The following is a 24,474-nucleotide window of genomic DNA, read 5'->3' on the forward strand; positions in this document are numbered from 1 at the left end:
TCACTCAATGAATTCCTCTTTACACTGCTGTAGCATCTCACATGTCTGCTGGATCTCTTGCTCACTCAAAAGCACCAACATCCCAATAGTTAGGTGAAGCTTTTTAGGATTCTGGAAAATGCTGCTATCAACCCCGTGATCCTATTATCAAAGGGAAAAAAACAAGAAACTCAGCCCATACAAAAGTACATGGTAGGAACAGAATTGAGTGCAGAGAAATAAACCCACACATCCATGACCAACTGATTTTCAACCAGGCTGCCAGGACAATTTAATGGGGAAAGAAGAGTCTCTTCAACAAATGATTTTGGGACAACTGAATATCTACATGCAAGAGAATGATTTGAACCCATACCGTATACTATATACAAAACCTATGTCAAAATGGATCAATGATATAAGAGCTAAAACCATAAAATCATAAAACTCTTAGAAGAAAAAGAGAGGAAAATCTCCATGACCTTGGATTTGGCAATGGATTCTTAGATATGACACCAATAGTATGACAACAAAAGAAAAATCAGATAAATTAGACTTCAAACTTTAAAACTTTTGTGTATCAAAGGACTACCAAGAAAGTGAAAAAGACACTATCACAACACTGTTAATCAACTATACTCAAATATAAAGTAAAAAGTTAAAAAAAAAAATCAAGTGAAAAAGACAACCTACAGAATGGGAAAAATATTTGCGAACCATATATCTGACAAGGGTCATATAGTATCTATAATATATAAAGAACACTTACAAAGCTCAACAACTAAAAGACAACTCAATTTAAAAAAAGAAAAAGGGATTTCTCTGGTGGCACAGTGGTTAAGAATCTGCCTGCCAATGCAGGGGACACGGGTTCGAGCCCTGGTCTGGGAAGATCCCACATGCTGCGGAGCAACTAAGCCCATGCGCCACAACTACTGAGCCTGTGCTCTAGAGCCCGCGAGCCACAACTACTGAGCCCACATGCCGCAACTACTGAAGCCTGCACGCCTAGAGCCCGAGCTCCGAAACAAGAGAAGCTACCACAATGAGAAGCCCACGCACCACAACAAAGAGAAGCCCCCGCTCGCCACAACTAGAGAAAGCTTGCACACAGCAACGTAGACCCATCAACGAAGACCCAACGCAGCCAAAAATAAATAAATTAATTAATTTTTTTAAAAAAAGAAAAAGAAAAAGGACTTGAGTAGATATTTCTCCAAAGAAGAAATACAAATGGCCAACAAGCACATGAAGATGTTCAACTTCTTCAGTCATTAAGAGAAATGCAAATCAAAGCCACAATGAGGTACCATTGCACACCGATCAGGCTGCCTATAATCAAAAAAGTGGAAAACAAGTGCTGGCAAGTATGTGCTTCATGGGTATGGGATTCCCCTTTGGGGTGATGAAAACATCTGGAATGATATAGAGTTGGTAGTTACACAACACTGCTAATGCACAAAAGGCCACTGAATCATTCATTTTAAAATGGTTAATTTTATGTTAGGCGAATTTCACTTCAATAAAGAAATATTTTTTTAAAAAATGAACTGGTAGCCTGACAAAATGTTATGCCCAGGAAAAACAGAATGCTACCTAATTATAGGTTCTAAGAATAGCTTTAGTTCCTCATCAGCTTTATTAGTTCCAGAGCAACTGGGCCTCTTATGGGCTTCCCCAAAGATAATATACTCTTTATAAAAAACAGTTTCTATCTTAGCAGACACTGCAGTATTTTCAGGTAAAATATTTTGTGTTCAGAACTGTCCCAGGCTTCCCTGGTGGTGCAGTGGTTGAGAATCCGCCTGCCAATGCAGGGGACACGGGTTCGAGCCCTGGTCCGGGAAGATCCCACATGCCGCGGAGCAACTAAGCCCATGCGCCACAACTACTTAGCCTGCCCTCTAGAGCCCGCGCGCCTAGAACCTGTGCTCCGCAATGAGAAGCCACCACAATGAGAAGCCAGAGCACCTCAACGAAGAGTAGCCCCCTCTCGCCACAACTAGAGAAAGCCCGTGTGCAGCAATGCAGAAAGAGAGAGAGAGAGAGAAAGAGAGAAAGAAAGAAAGAAAAAGAAAGACAGAAAAAAAGAAAAAGAAAGAAAGAAAGAAACTAACTTATTAAAAAAAGAATAAACTGTCCCAAGCAAAGATGAGTAAAAAATGAATTTGGAGAGATATCCAGACACTGGAGTTGCCACATCAAATATGGTCATCCTTTTCTAGCATAATCATTCCTTGCACTTTAAAACTTCTGTCTCCCCCACTTTTAACCTGACAAGAAATTCACTTAGTACACAATTAACCATTTTAGAGTGTACAAAATTTAATGGTATTTAGTGTATTCACAATGTTGTACAACCACCATCTCTCTTTAGTTTGAAAACTTTTTCAGCACCCCATAAAAACACTTCATCCTTATTAAATAATCACTCTCTATTTCCCATTGCTCATCCCCTGGTAACCTCTAGTTTGCTTTCTGTCTCTTCAGATTTGCCTATAATGGATATGGCAAATAAAACGAATCATACCATATATGACCTTTGTGTCTGGCTTCTTTCACTTAGCATGTTTTCAAACTTCATTCAAGTTGCAGCATATATCAGTACTTCATCCTTTTTCATGGCTCAATAATATTCCACTGTACGCATATAACACAGTTTGTTTATCCATTTATCCCTTGATGGTCATTTGGATTGATTCCATCTTTTGGCTATTATTAATAATGCAGCTTTAAAAAACATTTGTGTAGGGCTTCCCTGGTGGCGCAGTGGTTGAGAATCTGCCTGCCAATGCAGGGGACACGGGTTTGAGCCCTGGTCTGGGAAGATCCCACATGCTGCGGAGCAACTGGGCCCGTGAGCCACAACTACTGAGCCTGCGTGTCTGGAGCCTGTGCTCCGCAACAAGAGAGGCCGCGATAGTGAGAGGCCTGCGCACCGCGATGAAGAGTGTCCCCCGCTCGCCGCAACTAAAGAAAGCCCTCGCACAGAAACGAAGACCCAACACAGCCATAAATAAATAAATAAATAAATAAATAAATAAATAGATTAAAAAACAAAAAACAAAAAACATTTGTGTACAAGTTTCCATGTTGACATATGTTTTCAACTCTTTTGGATATATACTAAGGAGTGGAATTGCTGGGTCCTATGATGACTCTATGTTTAACTTACTGAGGAACCACCAAACTGTTTTCCACAGGAACTGAACCATTTTACATTCCAAGCAGCAATGTACGAGGGTTCCTATTTCTCTACTCTTTCACCAACACTTAATATTTTCCTTTTTAAATTTTACTATAGTCATCCTAGTAGGTGTAAAGTGTTATCACATTGTGGTTTTGTTTGCTTCTCACTATTGACCAATGATGCTGAACATCTTTTCATGTCCCTGTTGGACATTTGTACCTCCCCTTTGGAGAAATGTCTATAAATCCTTTGCCCATTTTCTGTCTTTTTATTGTTGAGTTATAAGGATTCTTTATATATTCTGATAGTAGTCCCATATCAGATCATGAATCCCTTTTGAAGATAATTAGGTCTCAAATTTCATTAAACTCATTTTGCAAATGAAGACAAGAAAAAAAAAAGTTGTGAATCTTATCCTCTAACAGGAGCAAAGCAGGAATTCTTCTATCTCTGAATTGCAAGTTCTTATCCCATAATCTGATCCCTAGACTAATAAACCACCCCAAAGGCAGAAAAATGTATTTATCAAATGCAGATAGCTTATATCCTGCTCATGGTTTGCCTAAGACTGCCTGATTTTTGCCTTGGCAAGAGGAATTAATAGATTATTCATTTTCTGAGTGTTAATGGAGCTTGAGCTATTTTTACAGCTGATGAAGAGTTTTATAATTCTACACATCAACCCAAACTTCCTCATTTAATGAAAGTGATTTTAAGGAACAATCAACTTTAAGTGTGTCAAGGAAGGCTAAGTGCAATGCTTATCACCCCAGCTGCTGTAACCCATGGCAGAATCTGTCACTTTAGAAAGGCATGCAAAGCCCCCCAAATGATTCCAATATGCACAACCCCATCCCAAACTACAGTTGAGAATTGCTCCCCTAATAATACAAGCTAATATTTCTTGAGCCTTACTCTGCCCCAGGCATTACTTATGAACTTTTTATACACAAACACCCTATGAGCAAAGTATTGGGTTGGCCAAAAAGTTTTTCCATAAGATCTTACGGAAAAAACCAAATGAACTTTTTGGCCAACCCAATAGTATTATCCCCATTTTACAGATGAGGAAACTGAGGCACAGAGAAATAAAGCCACTTTCCCAAAGTAACACTGTTAGGAAGGGATGAAGTTAAAATTCAAACCCAGGTAGTCAGGTCCCAAAGCCTACACTTTTGATCAATATTACTCTGCCTCTCTAGTAATAGTTGCCCAAAGGACTCTGGAACAATGAGGCCATCACCCAGAGGCAAGGCATTATACATTTCAACAAAACTCACACAATAGTCTGATCACCAGACTAGTCCTGAAAATAAGGCAAATCTCATAATTCCATGAAAAGTAGTTTTAATCCTTGTCTTTTCTGAGATACGAGCATCAAAAGCATAAGCATAACCCATGAAGAAGAAAAAAAGGATTAACTGAACTTGATCAAAGTTAAAAACTTGTGCTTCAAAAGATACATTAGGGGGCTTCCCTGGTGGAGCAGTGGTTGGGAATTCACCTGCCGGTGCAGGGGACACGGGTTCAAGTCCTGGTCCGGGAAGATCCCACATGCCGCGAGCAACTGGGCCAGTGCTCCACAACTACTGAGCCTGCGCTCTAGAGCCCGGGTGCCAAAATTACTGAGCTGGCAGGCCACAATTACTGAGCCCGCTCGCCCAGAGGCTGTGCTCTGCAACAAGAGAAGCCACCACAATGAGACGCCCGTGCACCACAAGGAAGACGCAACAAAGCCAAAAATAAATAAATAAAAGAAATAAATTTATAAAAAAAAAAAAAAGATACATTAGGAAAGTGAGAAGACAAGCCACAGAGAAAAAATTATTTGGGAGAAAAATATTTGCAAATCATATATCTGATAAATTTAAATATTTTTAAATTTTTAAAAATTCAATAATAAAATGATACACAATCCAATTTAAAAATAAGCAGAGTATCTAAATAGACATTTCACCAAAGAAGATATACTAATGGCTAATAAACATATGAAAAGATGCTGAACACCATTAGTCTTTTAGGAAATGCAAATCAACACCAAAATGAGGCATCACTTCACACTCACTAGAATGACTATAATCAAAAAGACAGACAATAACAAGCACTGGTGAGGATATGGAGAAACTGAACTGCTGAATACATTGCTGGGAGGAATGTAAAATGGTGCAGCCCCTTTGGAAAACAGTTTGGCAGTTCCTCAAAAAGTTAAACATGAATTTTCAGTACAACCCAGACGTTTCATTCCTAGGACTCTACTCAAGAGAAATGAAGATGTAGGTCCACATAAAAACTTGTAAGTGAATGTCACAGCAGTATTATTTATAAGAACCGAAAAGTGGAAGTAATCCAAATGTCTATCAACTGGTGAAGGGATAAACAAAATTTAGTACAGTCATACAACGAAATACTACTGGGCAACATACACATGTAATAATATGAATAAACTACCCAAACAATAACTAAGTAAAAGAAGCCAGATGCAAAAACTACATATTATATGATTCCATTTATGTGAAATATTCAGAAGAGGCAGATCTGTACAGACTGAGACAGATGGTTGCCTGGGGTTAGGGCTGGGTCTGCAAATAGGCATAAGGGACATTTCTGGAGTGACAGAAATGTTCTAGAAATACATTTAGATTATGGTTATGATTGCACAACTCCATAAATTTACTAAAAATGATTGAATTGTACACTTGAAATGGGTGGGTTTTTTGGTATGTAAACTGTACCTCAATAAAGCTGTTAAATATAAAAATGTGTATGCCTTTTCTTTTTAAGAGCATCTTAGCAATCCTGAAACAAGTTTTCACCTATAACTCAACCTGTTGAGAGCTATCCTCATGGAATAGTTTACTTGACCTCTGATCAACTCTTATTTGACCTTTCATATTTGATGACTTCCCAAAGGTCTTTCAACATATAATGTTAAAAACACCATATAGATACAGAAATCTTTGTGGATGGCAAAGCTGTTATCTCAAACCACTGAGGCAAATATGATTTTTGTTAATAAATGATACTGGGGCAACTGGACAGCCATTTGGAAAAAGAATAAAATTATAATCATTCATTACACCACACACAAGAATAAACTCCAAATTAAAGACTGAAACGTAAAAAAACAAACTATACAAGAAAACAACATGGGTAAATTCCTCTTTAACCTGAATGTAGAAAAAGGCTGTCAAACTAAGACTAGAAATCCAGATGCAGTAAGACCAATAAATCTGATTACTTAAAAAGAGAAAACTTTTACATGGCAAAAAATATAAGCAAAGTTAAAAGACAAACAATACACTAGAAGAAAATATTTGCAACATATATCACAGATAAAGGGTTAATATCTCTAATATATAAAGAACTTTTAAAAATCAAAGGAAAATGACTAAAAATGCTACTGAGCAATAGACAAAAGACATAAAGAGACACTTCACAAAAATAAAAATGACTCAAACATGGGAAAATGCACACGGTTATTATGTAAAAAAAATTCCAACTCTCAGGAAATATATATTGAGGTGTTAGGGGTAAAGGGTCATGACATATGCAATGCACTTTAAAGTAGTTCAGAAAGAATGAAAAAAGAGAAAGAGAGAATGATAAAACAAAGTAAAATATTAACAACAAGTGAATCTGAGTAGAGTACTATCCTTAGTCCTATAACTTTTCTGTGAGTTTAAAATTATTAGTATCCTACTGTTACTATAACAAATTACCACAAACTTAGTGGTTTAAACCAACATAAATTTATTATCTTACTATCTAGAAAAAAGAAGCTCTAGAACTTTTCTTCCCTTACCTTTTTCTTTGGGAGCCTACCACTTCAGTCAACTTGAGTTCCCTGGCCACAAAAATAGTAAATACTGGGAAACAAAACAGAGAGAACACAAAAGAGCAAGGAAAGGAACCCACGGGATACCTAAAGGCAACATAAACTGAAGTCTTTGGGGGAATTCTGAGTCATAAGAGTTCAAACAGGCTTTAACTGTATTGTAGATTATACAATGCATATGAAACCCTATTGGACAGTCTTTTAATAAATGGAGAAACACCCTAAATTTTACCCTGCCTAGGAATGCCATCTACCAAGAAAAGCTTTTCTCTTACTGAACTATCTAAATTTAATGTGGAACCAAACAATCTTCAAGGCAATGGCATAGATCTCTAGAGCCACTATTTTTCTTTGCTTGGAATATATCATATTTCTACCCACAAGCTTCTTCACTGAAATGAATACAGGCCAACAACAAATTCTTTTCTCCAGGGGTTTAATTACACTGGGCCCTGCTCCAAGTTCACCATTACTCGGAGCCTGAACTATTTTACTTCGTTAGGTTGGCCACCCAGGCTGGCGCCTGAAAATTCTAACGGTGGTGACCTTCCACCCAGCAAGCAGAAGCAAAGGGTGAAGTAACAGGAATTCCCTAGGGTGGTTCTATCTAGACTGGGGGGTTCGGTTCTTTATGGCTAAGTCACATCTATGAGTCTCAGTTTCTTTATTTGTTAAATAAGACCTCATCTAAGGAAAAAAATGCATGCAAAAGCTACCTCCACAGAAAGCTTATGTGCAGGCCTAAGCCCCAGTTCAGAGTTCAAAGTCGAGTTCTAACTCAGCAGTCCCAGGTGCAAGACCTTAACCCTCTCATTCAAACTGCAGCTCCATGATTTATCAGCAGTCACCACATGATCACAGCGCCTTCACTGATATCACTTTTAATCCAGCTCTCGGGGTCCACGGGGGCAGAACTGCTGGCAGTGCTATCAGAATGAACAATTAACAAGGAATAGTGAAATCTAAAAATGTCATGCTTGGGGAAAAGGCCAGTAGAGAGAAGTATGGATTAGTCCACTTTTTTTTCCTTAAAGCCCCAGTAAGAACTCAAACCATTCTGTCCACACAGTTGGGATATAATATAGGTACATCTGCCAGAGCTATCAGCTGGCAGAAGTGAAGTCTCTCTTCAGACTCAGATCCCAAAGGTCATGCTCCATTACATGAGAGTTAAGAAAAAAATGCCTATGAATCTGATCCAAATGTGTAGCACCCAGAACATATATAATTTACAGCACTCAGCCTTGACAGTACGTGCTGAGAGCCAGAAACGAAAAAAATAATCCTCAAATTATATTCACATATATCATCTTCCAGGAATTCCAGGCATAACAAAGGTTTGGGATTTAGCTCCAAAAGGTTTCTAACCTGGAATACAGAGTTTAGGGTTCTAATTCCAACTCTGCTATAAACCAGCTATGATCAGGCAAACCATCTCACTTCTTTAGACCTCGGTTTCCTTCTCTGTAAGATGAGGGAGATGGCCCAGTTTACCTCTAACTCAAAGGTCCTATAGATTTTTTTACATGCTTTCACAAAACCTGTAAATAAGTACAAAACAGGTATTTGTGAGGGGTCTACCAATTCACTTCCTGATATTCTATGCAAAGAAAAAGAGGAAATAAGTACGGAAGCCTTCCCCTATGCTCATTATATTTTCTTTCTTTTTTATGGCCAAATCCCAGACAATCACTCCTGGGTGGGTGATATATACCTCATTCACATAGGAAAGTTATTCATATAAGACCGGTGAAAAGAGCATTTGGCTTTGCAACCAGATAGGCCTGGTTTCAAATTCTATTTCTGCTACCTATCCATAGTATTACTTGAGGTGAGTTACTCACTGCTCTGAAACTCAATTTCATCATCTCTAAAACAGACATTTCCTTCTCAGGGTTGTTCTGAAGCCTCTGGCACATAGTAGTATGGAATAAATACAGGCTTTCCCCCTTCTTGCTTTTTATATGACTAGGCCACACTCTAAACAAATGCCATCTTTACTCTTCCTTTTAGAGCACCCTCAAGAGCTAATTAGGCTCTGCTGAGTCATTTCTATTCTTTAAGACTGTTCACAAATGCTGACTTGATTTGAGAGTCTCTGTATGTTATTAATCAAATAACTGTTATGCTGAATAAGCTTCAGAAAACAGGGTTTTGACTCTTCTATCTTATAAATTCTATCCAGACATAATTACAGGAAAGTGGAGAGGTTCTTAAAAACAAAGGACAAATAGTCAAGGATCAGCTTTTACAGTGACCAGAAAAAATGAATGTTCTCACGCATGGTCTAAATATCCTTACCCACCTGAAAAGGAGCAAAAAGCATCTCCCCTTAACTAAAGGATGCATCTCCCCTTAACTAAAGGATACATCTCTCTTATGTTGATAAGCACAATGAATAGTTAAATATACTTTTCTAAAAACTTAACTATTCCTCCATAAGTTACTTGTAAGCACTAGCTGGCAATCCATCTACCAACCTACATTTATTCCCAAAGACAGACAATGATCACTTAAACATTAGTGATGAGTTAATGGTACACCTCCTATTCAAGTCAGACCCTCAGCTCCTTCTTGATGCTACACTTACCCTCATCTCCTATACGGTAATCCGTGCTATTATTACAACAAGAGCAAACACAGTACTAACTATGCACCATGCTCTGCTCTAAACACCTTAAATTTATTAACTCATTTACTCTTCATATCAACACTAAAGGTAGGTACCATTATTATCCCCACTTTAGAGAGACCTCTAAAATACCTCTGGAACATATCCCCTCCTGAATATGCCACAGGCCTTCGTCTTTTTTTTTTTTTTAATTTATTTTATTTTTATTTATTTTTGGCTGCATTGGGTCTTTGTTGCCGTGCGCGGGCTTTCTCTAGTTGTGGCGAGCGGGAGCTACTCTTTGTTGCAGTGCACGGGCTTCTCACTGAGGTGGCTTCTCTTGTTGCAGAGCATGGGCTCTAGGAGCGCAGGCTTCAGTAGTTGCAGCATGTGGTCTCAGTAGTTGTGGCTCACGGGCTCTAGAAGCGCAGGCTCAGTAGTTGTGGTACACGGGCTTAGTTGCTCCGCGGCATGTGGGATCTTCCCAGACCAGAGATCGAACCCACGTCCCCTGCACTGGCAGGCGGATTCTTAACCACTGCACCACCAGGGAAGCCCTCAGTCTTTTTTTTAATAGACGGTATCAATCGTCTCTAACTGGTAGCTGCCTCTCGTACCCCACTCCTTAACTCTCAATCCATCCTCCACATTGCCTTCAGAGGCATTTTTCTACAATGCTAAGTTAATCACATTAGTCCCTACTTAAAATCTTTGCCGGTTCCTGACTATAAGATACATTCAAAATCCTTAATCCACACATGACATTTCACAACCTGGATACAATTCACCTTTCCACTCTTGACTCCTACCTCTTCCCTACCCTACTCACTTTCCAGGTTGCAGACTTAACAAACTCCTAACTCTTCCCTGAACACAGCAGACTAGAACACCTCCATACCTTGCAAGTGCCAGTTCCTCTGCCCAGAATGCTCATCCCCCTTTGCCAGAACTCTTGTTCTTCTTTCAAGACTCAATTCAAGTGTCACCTCCCTTAATAAGCCTTTTCCAACCACTGGAGAATCTCTCCTCTGTGCACCCACTGCACTCCTTCTAATAGCACTTAACTCACAGTACTGTAACTATTTCTATAAGAACACTATTTCCCCCCAGTAGAGTATGGGATCCATAGGGTAAGAGTCCATTGTTAGCACAAAATATATAGCCTGGACAATGGTAGACATTTAAAAAACAGTGAATGAATGAATAAAAGATAAACACTTATTCACAACAATCATCTCCATCCAAATGGTACACTATATGAATCTTGTAACATCTCCTTTTCTTACTTTCTCACCTAACATTAGAACTCAGGAGTTCACAACTTTTATTACAACCAAAAACAACTACAGGCACACCTTGTTTAATTGTGCTTCACTTTACTGTGCTTCGCAGATATTATGTTTTTTACAAATTGAAGTTTTGTGGCAACTCTGAGTGGAGCAAGTCTATTGCCGCCATTTTTCCAACAGCATTATTTTTAATTAAGGTATATACATTTTTTAGACACAATACTACTGCACACTTAATAGACTATAGTAAGGTGTAAACATAACTTTCATATGCACTGGGAAACCAAAAAATTCATATGTCTCACTTTATTGCAGTATTCACTTTATTGCAGTGGTCTGGAACCAAATGCGCAATATCTCCAAGGTATGCCTGTATCCGTCTTCATTCTAAATTAGTTCACAAGATAATTACAAATCCTACAACTCCCGTTACACATGAAAAATCCTAAATTATCCACTAAAGCTTTTATACATAAATTTTCTTCTTCAGTGAATACTACTAAATGGAAGAAAATAACCCTAACTTGGGGAGAGGGGATGGACCCCAAATCCATTAGCCATTTCTGACCAGTGTCAGCCTTCACACCACAGTATGAGCAGAATGATGTAGTTTTTGTTCTATAACCTGTTCAGGTTCTCCAGGCAGCCTGAGAAATCCCCTGTTGCTTCAGACAGATCTACAAGCCTTCAGAATGCTCCACCAAACACAGCTTTGAATTACTATTTTTCATTACTGATGTGCTTTTCTACTGGACCCTGCTGTGAGATAAAATGGAATTATATTAGCATTACTAGCTATAGATAGATTGAGAGACATACAGGGTTTTAACATACTTCTTGAACTTGCAGACAGTGAGACATCTTTGAATCTTAATGCAAGAGAGGAAAGAGTGAAAAAATAAGGTGCAGTTCATCTGCAGATCACATAGATGAAAAACACCTTGCTGGTGTCTGTGAGCAGCTAAATCCTACATTGAATACTCAGTCTTAGACAGGTGAAGCACAAGGATGATGATGATGATGTCTGTAGTCAAACATTTCTTATATAATTGATCAGCATAAAGAAAAGTGATTTCAGGAAATGTTATTCTAAAAGGTAAATCCAGGGTTTCCTTAGAGAGTCAAGGATGAGGTCAAGGACAAGCATGCTACCAAATAAAGGGAGAAAAGGGGCCCACTATTTTAAAGGAAGAAAAGAGTTCAAGGGTGAGGGAAGGATAGGATGAGAGCCGGGAGTAGAAAAGTCAGCTGTATCAAAAATGTGACCCTCACAACAATGTTTTAAAAAGAACATTAATAGCTACGGTAGGCAGAATTCTAAGAATGACCCTCAAACACCCTTAACCTCGTATAATCCCCTCTTCTTTGACTGTGGGTGGAACCTGTGAATGTGATATCACGGCTGCGATTATACTAAGTTATATGGCACAGCTGACCTTAATACAGGCAGATTATCCCAGTAGCCTGACCTATACACATGAGCTCTTTAAAAAGCAGAGTTTTGGGGCTTCCCTGGTGGCGCAGTGGTTGAGAATCTGCCTGCCAATGCAGGGGACACGGGTTCGAGCCCTGGTCTGGGAAGATCCCACATGCCGCGGAGCAACTAGGCCCGTGAGCCACAACTACTGAGCCTGCGCGTCTGGAGCTTGTGCTCCGCAACAAGAGAGGCCGCGACAGTGAGAGGCCCGCGCACCGCAATGAAGACTGGCCCCCACTTGCCGCAACTAGAGAAAGCCCTCGCACAGAAACAAAGACTCAACACAGCCAAAAATAAATAAATAAATAAATAAATAAAAATTAAAAAAAAAAAAAGCAGAGTGTTCTCTGGCTGGTGGCGAGGTCAGAGACTCAAAGCACAAGCAGGATTTGACAGAAGTGAGAAGGGCCACATGTCAAGGAAACAGGGACTTCAGACCTACAGCCACAAGGAACTGAATTCTGCCAACAATGTGAATGAACTTGGAAGTGGATTCTCCTCCAGGGCTTCCAGATAAGAGACCGGTCTGGCCAATACCTTGATTTTGGCCTTGTGAGACCCTAAGCAGAGAACCCCCTCGAGTCCACCAGGTCTTCTAATCTACAGAACTACTACAATACTGTGAGATGATAAATGCGTGTTGTTTTAAGCTGCTAAGATTGTGGTAATTTATTACACAGCAATAGAAAACTAATAGAGTAGGGTACAAATGTAATCTAATAAATTCCTTTCCCAATATAACTTTTCACCTCAGAGATCCCAAAAGGACTTCTTTTATTTGACATAAGCTGCAAAGGAGGATAAATTTACCTTCTCAAAGAAAGAAAAATGAATAATATTAATGAATTTTTAAAAGATAAAGAATCTCACCTTCTTCAGTCCTAATACAGGAGTGAAGATGGATATCCCTAATGAACGAAAGTCCTTCTTAAATAATATCAGATCCACGTGTTATCTTTTTTTTAACTATTAGGGAACAGAATATGATTTGGAGTTGAAAAACCCAAGCACAACTGGAAAGGCTCTGCTGCTCTTTTTTGAATACTCAAATACTGTACAAATTACTATCCAATTCTACTCAAGGCTAGTCCCAAGGAAAATACCTGCTGAAAGATTGGTACAAGGGGTTACAGACAAGCAACCATCAAAAGATCTTCAATTCAAACAGTTTTTTTTCGTAGGGCTGTTTTTTGGGGGTTTTTTTTGGCCATGCCATGCAGCATGTGGGATCCTAGTTCCTCAACCAGGCATTGAACCTGTGCCCCCTGCACTGGCAGCGCCAAGTCTTAACCACTGGACCACCAGGGAAGTCCCTAAACAGTCTGTTTTTTTTTTTTCTCTTCAAATAATTTCCCACAGTGACTCCCAGGACTAATTTCAGTATTTGTTCTATTGGACTGTATAAATTACAGCCATTACTAGGTCCTACACAACTTTGTATCATCTATCTGACTTAGCATGGTGGCACCCACTAGCTGTGGTACCCTGTGGTACCTTGGGAAAATTATCCTCTCTAAACTTCACTTTCTTAATCAGTAAAATGGAAAATCAGTATCTACCTCATAGGGATGGACTGAAGATTAAACAAAATAAGCATAGGAGGCACTCAGAACACGGTCTAGCACAATGCAAGAGCTATTTTTTATCAGATCAAGGTCAATTAAGTAAATAAAAATAATGGTAAACTCAGCCTTGTTTACAATATTACAAATTATTATAAGAAAACATGTATGAATAGCAGCATTATTCATAAAAGCCCAAAAGTAGAAACAACCCAAACATTCATCAAGTGGTGAATGCATAAACAAAATGTGGTAGAGCCATATGATGGAATATTACTTGGCCATAAAAAGAAAATGAAGTAGCGTTACATGATAAAACATGAATAAACCTTAAAAACACTGTAAGTGAAAGACGCCCAGAGACAAAAGGCCACATATTGTGTGATTCCACTTATATGGAATATTCAGAATAGACAAATCCAGAGAGACAGAAAGTAGATTAGTGGTTGTTAGGGGCTGGGAAAAGGGGGCAATGGGAAGTGATAGCTTAATGAGTATGAGCTATCTTTTACGGGGTGATGGAAATATTCTAGAATTAGATGGTGGCAATGGTTGCATAATGTAGTGAATATACTAAAAACCACCGAACTGTGCACCTATGTTATATGAATTATATCCTAATTTTAAAATGTATGAGAATGTCTCCTTTTGACAATGAAGAATTAACTCCTACAGGACTTGCCTCCTGCCATCAATAACTAGAAAACTAGATAAAATACATAAAACAAATGTTTTCAGACACTGGATAACAGATGGTGCTAGACAGACTGAGCCCCATCTTGGCTTTCTGAATGGAGACAATTTCCACACAGGGGTACAGAGTGGGGAACCCAAACAGAGCCCAATGATCCCAATGAACTGAGGGGACAACTCAATTCAATTCTGGAATTTGGGAATGCAAAGGCAAATAAAATCTGTAGGACCAAGCACTGAAGAGGAGGAAGCCAAAAAAAAAAACAAAACATAAAAAGACTCCAGAAATCTGCATAAAACTCTCTTTGAGACTTCAGCTGAAGGACAATCTGCACATGCACAGGGTGAAATTCACAAGACCAGATGAAAAACAACTACTGGGGAGCTGTATGCCTAACAATACCCAAAGCTCAAACAGCATGGTAACATCCAAGTTTCCACCAGCCAGAGTGGAGACACCACTCTTGAATACACAGAACACTGAATAGAGATTCCAGGAGGGACACACCTTAGGAGTGAAGCTAAACTAGCCCTAGAGAAAGGAATACTCCAGATCTGCCCTTAAAAGGCTTAAACACAAGCTTTGGAATGATTATGCTGATCCACAAGTAGCTATCTTCCAGAACCAAGTTTCAGAATCTCTAAAGAGAAAAAATAAAATTTGCTCTCAACAGAGTAAATTCACAATGTTCAACACCCAATAAAAAATTAACAGATACACAAGAAGCAGAAAAATGTGACCCATAAGCAGGTAAAAAATCCATCAATAGAGGGCAGACAGCAGAAGCAAGAAGAACTACAATCCTGCAGCCTGTGAAACAAAAACCACATACACAGAAAGACAGACAAGATGAAAAGGCAGAGGGCTATGTACCAGATGAAGGAACAAGATAAAACCCCAGAAAAACAACTAAATGAAGTGGAGATACGCAAGCTTCCAGAAAAAGAATTCAGAATAATGATAGTGAAGATGACCCAGGACCTCGGAAAAAGAATGGAGGCAAAGATCAAGAAGATGCAAGAAATGTTTAACAAAGACCTAGAAGAATTAAAGAACAAACAAACAGAGATGAACAATACAATAACTGAAATGAAAACTACACTAGAAGGAATCAACAGCAGAATAACTGAGGCAGAAGAATGGATAAGTGACTTGGAAGACAGAATGGTGGAATTCAGTGCTGCAGAACAGAATAAAGAAAAAAGAATGAAAAGAAATGAAAACAGCCTAAGAGACCTCTGGGACAACATTAAACCCAACAACATTCGCATTATAAGGGTCCCAGAAGGAGAAGAGAAAGGGAAAGGACCAGAGAAAATATTTGAAGAGATTATAGTCGAAAACTTCCCTAACATGGGAAAAGAAATAGCCACCCAACTCCAGGAAGTGCAGCGAGTCCCATGAAGGATAAACCCAAGAAGAAACACGCCGAGATACATAGTAATCAAACTGGCAAAAATTAAAGACAAAGAAAAATTATTGAAAGCAGCAAGGGAAAAACGAAAAATAACATACAAGGGAACTCCCATAAGGTTAACAGCTGATTTCTCAGCAGAAACTCCACAAGCCAGAAGGGAGTGGCATGATATACTTAAAGTGATGAAAGGGAAGAACCTACAACCAAGATTACTCTACCTGGCAAGGATCTCATTCATATTCAATGGAGAAATCAAAAGCTTTACAGACAAGCAAAAGCTAAGAGAATTCAGCACCACCAAACTAGCTCTACAACAAAAGCTAAAGGAACTTCTCTAAGTGGGAAACACAAGAGAAGAAAAGGACCTACAAAAACAAACCCAAAACAATTAAGAAAATGGTCATAGGAACATACATATCGATAATTACCTTAAACGTAAAAGGATTAAATGCCCCAACCAAAAGACAGAGGCTTGCTGAATGGATATAAAAACAAGATCCATATATATGTTGTCTACAAGAGACCCACTTCAGACCTAGGGACACATACAGACTGAAAGTGAGGGGATGGAAAAAGATATTCCATGCAAATGGAAATCAAAAGAAATCTGGAGTAGCAATACTCATATCAGATAAAATAGACTTTAAAATAAAGAATGTTACAAGAGACAAGGAAGGACACTACATAATGATCAAGGGATCAATCCAAGAAGAAGATATAACAATTATAAATATATATGCACCCAACATAGGAGCAACTCAATACATAAGGCAACTGCTAACAGCTCTAAAAGAGGAAATCGACAGTAACACAATAATAGTGGGGGAATTTAACACCTCACTTACACCAATGGACAGATCATCCAAAATGAAAATAAATAAGGAAACAGAAGCTTTAAATGACACAATAGACCAGATAGATTTAATTGATATTCATAGGACATTCCATCCAAAAACAGCAGATTACACTTTCTTCTCAAGTGCGCACAGAACATTCTCAGGATAGATCACATCTTGGGTCACAAATCAAGCCTCAGTAAATTTAAGAAAATTGAAATCATATCAATCATCTTTTCTGACCACAATGCTATGAGATTAGAAATGAATTACAGGGAAAAAAACGTAAAAAACACAAACACATGGAGGCTAAACAATATGTTACTAAATAACCAAGAGATCACTGAAGAAATCAAATAGGAAATCAAAAAATACCTAGAGACAAATGACAATGAAAACACAATGATCAGGGGCTTCCCTGGTGGCACAGTGGTTGAGAATCTGCCTGCCAATGCAGGGGACAAGGGTTCGAGCCCTGGTCTGGGAAGATCCCACATGCCGCGGAGCAACTAGGCCTGTGAGCCACAACTACTGAGCCTGCGCGTCTGGAGCTTGTGCTCCGCAACAAGAGAGGCCGCGATAGTGAGAGGCCCGCGCACCGCGATGAAGAGTGGCCCCCGCTTGCCACAACTAGAGAAAGCCCTTGCACAGAAACGAAGACCCAACACAGCCAAAAATAAATGAATAAATAAAGGAATTCCTTAAAAAAAAACAAAAACAAAAACACAATGATCCAAAACCTATGCGATGCAGCAAAAGCAGTTCTAAGAGGGAAGTTTATAGCTATACAAGCCTACCTCAAGAAACAAGAAAAATCTCAAATAAACAATCTAACCTTACACCTAAAGGAACTAGAGAAAGAAGAACAAACAAAACCCAAAGTTAGCAGAAGGAAAGAAATCATCAAGATCAGAGCAGAAATAAATGAAATAGAAACAAAGAAAACAATAGCAAAGATCAATAAAACTAAAAGCTGGTTCTTTGAGAAGATAAACAAAATTGATAAACCATTAGCCAGACTCATCAAGAAAAAGAGAGAGAGGACTCAAATCAATAAAATTAGAAATGAAAAAGGAGAAGTTACAACAGACACCGCAGAAATACAAAGCATCCTAAGAGACTACTACAAGCAACTCTATGCCAATAAAATGGACAACCTGGAAGAAATGGACAAATTCTTAGAAAGGTATAACCTTCCAAGACTGAACCAGGAAGAAATAGAAAATATGAACAGACCAATCACAAGTAATGAAATTGAAACTGTGATTAAAAATCTTCCAACAAACAAAAGTCCAGGACCAGATGGCTTCACAGGTGCATTCTATCAAACATTTAGAGAAGAGCTAACACCCATCCTTCTCAAACTCTTCCAAAAAATTGCAGAGGAAGGAACACTCCCAAACTCATTCTATGAGGCCACCATTACCCTGATACCAAAACCAGACAAAGATACTACAAAAAAAGAAAATTACAGACCAATATCACTGATGAATATCGATGCAAAAATCCTCAACAAAATACTAGCAAACAGAATCCAACAACACATTAAAAGGATCATACACCATGATTAAGTGGGATTTATCCCAGAGATGCAGGGATTCTTCAATATACGCAAATCAATCAATGTAATACACCATATTAACAAATTGAAGAGAAAAACCATATGATCATCTCAATAGATGCAGAAAAAGCTTTTGACAAAATTCAACACCAATTTATAATAAAAACTCTCCAGAAAGTGGGCATAGAGGGAAACTACCTCAACATAATAAAGGCCATATACGACAAACCCACAACAAACATCATTCTCAATGGTGAAAAACTGAAAGCATTTCCTCTAAGATCAGGAACGAGACAAGGATGTCCACTCTCACCACTATTACTCAACATAATTTTGGAAGTCCTAGCTGCAGCAATCAGAGAAGAAAAAGAAATAAAAGGAATACAAATTGGAAAAGAAGAAGTAAAACTGTCACTGTTTGCAGATGACATGAGATACATAGAGAATCCTAAAAATGCCACCATACATATCTCTATGCAGATACACAGAGAATCCTAAAAATGCCACCAGAAAACTACTAGAGCTAATCAATGAATCTGGTAAAGTTGCAGGATACAAAATTAATGCACAGAAATCTCTTGCATTCTTATACACTAATGATGAAAACTCTGAAAGAGAAATTAAGGAAACACTCCCATTTACCACTGCAACAAAAAGAATAAAATACCTAGGAATAAACCTACCTAGGGAGACAAAAGACCTGTAGGCAGAAAACTATAAGACACCGATGAAAGAAATTAAAGATGATACCAACAGATGGAGAGATATACCATGTTCTTGGATTGGAAGAATAAGTATTGTGAAAATGACTATACTACCCAAGGCAGTCTACAGATTCAATGCAATCCCTAACAAATTACCGATGGCATTTTTTACAGAACTAGAACAAAAAATCTTAAAATTTGTATGGAGACACAAAAGACCCCGAATAGCCAAAGCAGTCTTGAGGGAGCTGGAGGAATCAGACTCCCTGACTTCAGACTATACTACAAAGCTACAGTAATCAAGACAATATGGTTCTGGCACAAAAACAGAAACACAGGTCAATGTAACAAGATAGAAAGCCCAGAGATAAACCCACGCACCTCTGGTCAACTAATCTATGACAAAGGAGGCAAGAATATACAATGGAGAAAAGAGAGCCTCTTCAATAAGTGGTGCTGGGAAAACTGGACAGCTACATGTAAAAGAATGAAATTAGAACACTCCCTAACACCATACACAAAAGTAAACTCAAAATGGATTAGAGACCTAAATGTAAGACCAGACACTATAAAACTCTTAGAGGAAAACATAGGAAGAACACTCTTTGACATAAATCACAGCAAGATCTTTTTTGATCCACCTCCTAGAGTAATGGAAAATAAAAACAAAATAAACAAATGGGACCTAATGAAACTGAAAAACTTCTGCACAGCAAAGGAAACCATAAACAAGATGAAAAGACAACCCTCAGAATGGTAGAAAATATTTGCAAACGAATCAACGGACAAAGGATTAATCTCCAAAATATATAAACAGCTCATGCAGCTCAATATTAAAGAAACAAACAACCCAATCCAAAAATGGGCAGAAGACCTAAATAGACATTTCTCCAATGAAGACATACAGATGGCCAAGAAGCACATGAAAAGCTGCTCAACATCACTAATTATTAGAGAAATGCAAATCAAAACTACAATAAGGTATCACCTCACACCAGTCAGAATGGCCATCATCAAAATATCTACAAACAATAAATGCTGGAGAGGGTGTGGAAAAAAGGGAACCCTCTTGCACTGTTGGTGGGAATGTAAATTGATACAGCCACTATGGAGAACAGTATGGAAGTTCCTTAAAAAACTAAAAATAGAATTACCATATGATCCAGCAATCCCACTACTGGGCATACACCCAGAGAAAACCATAATTCAAAAAGACACATGTACCCCAATGTTCACTGCAGCACTATCTACAATAGCCAGGTCATGGAAGCATCCTAAATGTCCATCGACAGACGAATGGATAAAGAAGATGTGGTACATATATACAATGGAATATTACTTAGCCATAAAAAGGAACAAAATTGAGTCATTTGTTGAGACGTGGATGGATCTAGAGACTGTCATACAGAGTAAAGTAAGTCAGAAAGAGAAAAACAAATATCATACATAAACGCATGTATGTGAAACCTAGAAAAATGGTACAGATGAACCGGTCTGCAGGGCAAGAGTTGAGACACAGATGTAGAGAACAAATGTATGGACACCAAGCGGGGAAAGCTGCGGGGGGGTGGGGATGGTGGTGTGCTGAATTGGGCGATTGGGATTGACATGTGTACACTAATGTGTATAAAATTGATGACTAATAAGAACCTGCTGTATAAAAAATTAAATTAAATTAAAAAAAAACTAATACTAAACTTTCTTTGGGTTATTTGTATGGAAATATGTTAACATAAATGTTTCAGACATTATATGGAAAAAAATCTATCAATAGATATACATCTAGAATGCTATAATATTATGCTAATGTATTAGCAGATAATGACTTTAAATAGCTATTACTTATAAGCTTAACTATTTTAAGGAAAATGTGAAGATACTGAAGAGGGAAAAGGACAATATCAAAAAGAAACAAATGGAGCTTCAAGAGATTAAAAAAATAAGTGCAAAAATGAAAATTCCATTTGATGGGATTAACAACAGATTAGACACTTCAGAAAAAAACAGTGAATTGGAATACGCAGCTACAAAAACTATCCAAACTGAAGCAGAGAGAGGAAAAAAAAGTCTGGAAAGCAAATGAACAGAGCTTCAGTAATCTGTACACCAACATCAGTTGGTCTAATACAGGTGAAATTAGAGTTACAGAGATGAGGAAAAGGGAAGAGAAAAGATATTTGAGAAAATAATGCCTTAAAATTATCCACCCTTGGAGCAACATTAGCAAGATGGCACACTAAGAAGATCCAGGCCCTCATTCCCTGACAGAAACACCAAATAAAGAATAACATACAGACCAAAGCAGCTTTGGGAAAACTCCAGAAACCAGTTAAAAACCAGCAACAACCAAGCAAATGCCTAACCAAAGGAAAGCTGCACTCAAAATGGTAGGAAATTTCATGTTTTCTATCTATCCTTGGCCCTACACCCCTTCCCTAGGACATTACAACAGGTCAGAAGGAAGCCACACAACTTCTGCTCCTCCGTCAGGGCAGAAGGAAGAGTGAAAGTGGTTTGCAATGCTCTGGCTTGTAGGAGGCTGCCTGAGGAACTGGTTTCTGTCTTGCCTAACTTGGAGTGCAGTTTGGAACAGTGGCATAATCTAGTTATCAGGTTGGGGGCCACTATAAGAAATGTTAATTGCCTGCAGAGGGAGAGAAGGAACTACAGGAGACAGAAGATCTTCAGGCGCCTGGGGACAAGAGATTACAGGCAGAGGAATACAACAGAACAACTAAAGCTCTAAGATGAAGCACTGGGGTGAGACCTTAGAGAAATCAAGACATTTAAAAGCAGCCGTGTGTGTGTGTGTGTGTACACACACACGCATAGGAGAACTAGAACAAAAGCACAAATACAGGCCAAGGAAGATGCATCCCCAGAAAAGGTTTGAGAGGACCCTGAGATAAATCTGAGACAATTGAAGCATCAAAATAATTAAGCACAACAGTAAATTATAAGCCCTTGAGAAAAAAATATAATTTATGAAATCACACCAATAACAAATAAATTTAAAAGTAAGGGGAGGGGCTTCCCTGGTGGCACAGTGGTTAAGAATCCACCTGCCAATGCAGAGGACACAGGTTAGAGCCCTAGTCCGGGAAGATCCCACATGCCGCGGAGCAACTAAGCCCGTGTGCCGTGACTACTGAGCCTGCGCTCTAGAGCCCGTGCTCTGCAACAAGAGAAGCCACTTCAGTGAGAAGAAGCCTGTGAACCGCAAGGAAGAGTAGCCCCTGCTCGCTGCAACTAGAGAAAGACCGTGCGCAGCAACAAAGACCCAACGCAGCCAAAAATAAAATAAATAAAATAAATTTATAAAAAATAAAAATAGATTTTTTTAATTAAAAAATAAAAGTAAGGGGAGAAGGAAGGTCCCCTGCTTACAACAGAATGTAGAAAGCTGAATACTAAATGTAGAGCAAGGGCTAGAAACATTTTGCAACCATCATGATAAAGATCAGGTAAGGAGCTTCCCTGGTGGCACAGTGGTTGAGAATCCGCCTGCCAATGCAGGAGACACAGGTTCGAGCCCTGGTCCCAAGAAGATTCCACATGCCACAGAGCAGCTAAGCCTGTGTGCCACAACTACTGAGCCTGTGCTCTAGAGCCCGCGAGGCACCACTACTGAGCCTGCGTGCCACAACTACTGAAGCCCATGAGCCTAGAGCCCATGTTCCACAACAAGAGAAGTCACCACAATGAGAAGCCCGCGCACCACAACGAAGAGTAGCCCCCGTTCACCGCAACTAGAGAAAAGCCCGTGTGCAGCAACGAAGACCCAATGCAGCCAAAAATAAATAAATTAATAAATTAATTAATTAATTTTTAAAAAATCAGGTAAGAATCACCAGTGGATGCTAAGCCTGGGGAAAATGCTGATGAGAAGCAGGATACAGTCGGCCCTCTGTATCCACAGGTTCTGCATCTGCAGATTTAACCGATCCCGATCGAATTTTTTTTTTTAATTCCAGAGGTTCCAAAAAGCAAAACTTGAATCTGCCACACGCTGGCAACTATTTTCATAGCATTTACACTGTACTAGATACTATAAGTAAGCTAGAGATGATTTAAAGTATACAAGAGGATGTGCATAGGTTATATGCAAATACTATGCCATTGTATATGTGACTTGACCATCTGAGGATTTTGGTGTCCACAGGGGATCCTGGAACCATCACCTACAGATACCAAGACACAACTATATTTGCATGATCTTAGAGTATCTCCCTGCAGACTGCTTATTAGTTGCAAGGAAGATATAAAATACAGTTATTACACTTAGGAGCAATTTGGGCAATATCTTGACTAGATGTAACATCACTTACGAAAAACAGATGAATGCTGTTATGTCCCCAGGTGTGATATCCTCAGAAGGACACAACATCACCTATGCAGTACTCTAACTGAGAAAACATAATATCAACTTAGACATGAGGAAACATAAGACAAATGCAAAAAAGAATGCTCTGTTGTTTAAAAAAGGTTGGAAGGGATGCATTCTTCAAATATGTCAATAACATAAAAGTCAGAATGGGTATGAAATATTCCACATAAAAGCGGTTAAAGGAACATAAAAATTAAATGCAATTCCTGACCTTACCCTGGAACTTGTATTGGAAATATTATAAAGGACATTATTAGATCATACAGCACTACTGCATATGAGTATTCCTCATATTATTTTTTAACACTTTTTATAAATTTGAAAACATTTCCAATAAAAAAGGTAGCCAAACATATTACACACAGAAGAACAAAGAATTACAATAGATTTCTTATCAGAAACTGTACAAGCCAGAAGACAACAGAATAATGTCTTTATGGTGTTGAAAGAAAAAACTATCAACTTAGAATCCTATAACCAGTAAAAATTATCTTTCAAAAAAGAAGATGAATTAAAGATTTTTTTCAGACAAAAGCTGAGAGAAAGTGTATCCAGCATCAGCAAACTTGAACTGTAAGAAATCTTACAGAAAGCTGTTTATATATAGAAGCAAGATTAATGACAATTAAACAAAGGACAGGAGGGAGGAAATAGATGATACATTGTGAGGTTCTTAAATTATATGTAAAGTGGTGTAATATTATTTGAAGGTGATGGATTAAATACATATTGTAAACCTAAGAGCATTTACTTAAAAAATAAAACAAACAGGTGTAGCTAAGAAGCCAATAGTGTCAAGAAAATGAAATTTCAAAAAACCTTAAATCTAAAAAATGGTAGGAAAAAACAAAGGAAAGATAGGACCAAAAAAATCACAAAATGGTAGATTTAACCCCACCTATATCTATAGTTACATTAAAAGTAAACAATCT

General features: G+C 38.4%; 1 protein-coding gene across 3 annotated transcripts in view; it reads right to left on the minus strand.

Annotated features, from left to right (window-relative positions):
* The window catches only part of ASCC1 (activating signal cointegrator 1 complex subunit 1), a 96,246-nt gene that overhangs the window by 51,092 nt on the left and 20,680 nt on the right, over nucleotides 1–24,474 (minus strand). For all 3 annotated transcript variants that reach the window (XM_082406890.1, XM_082406891.1, XM_082406892.1), the window contains exon 6: nucleotides 5–141. In XM_082406890.1, coding sequence (XP_082263016.1) covers nucleotides 5–141 — 137 coding nt within the window. The remainder of the gene's footprint in view (nucleotides 1–4; nucleotides 142–24,474) is intronic.

Source organism: Balaenoptera borealis, assembly GCF_965194805.1.
Source record: "Balaenoptera borealis genome assembly, chromosome: 10".
Classification (NCBI taxonomy): Eukaryota; Metazoa; Chordata; class Mammalia; order Artiodactyla; family Balaenopteridae; genus Balaenoptera; species Balaenoptera borealis.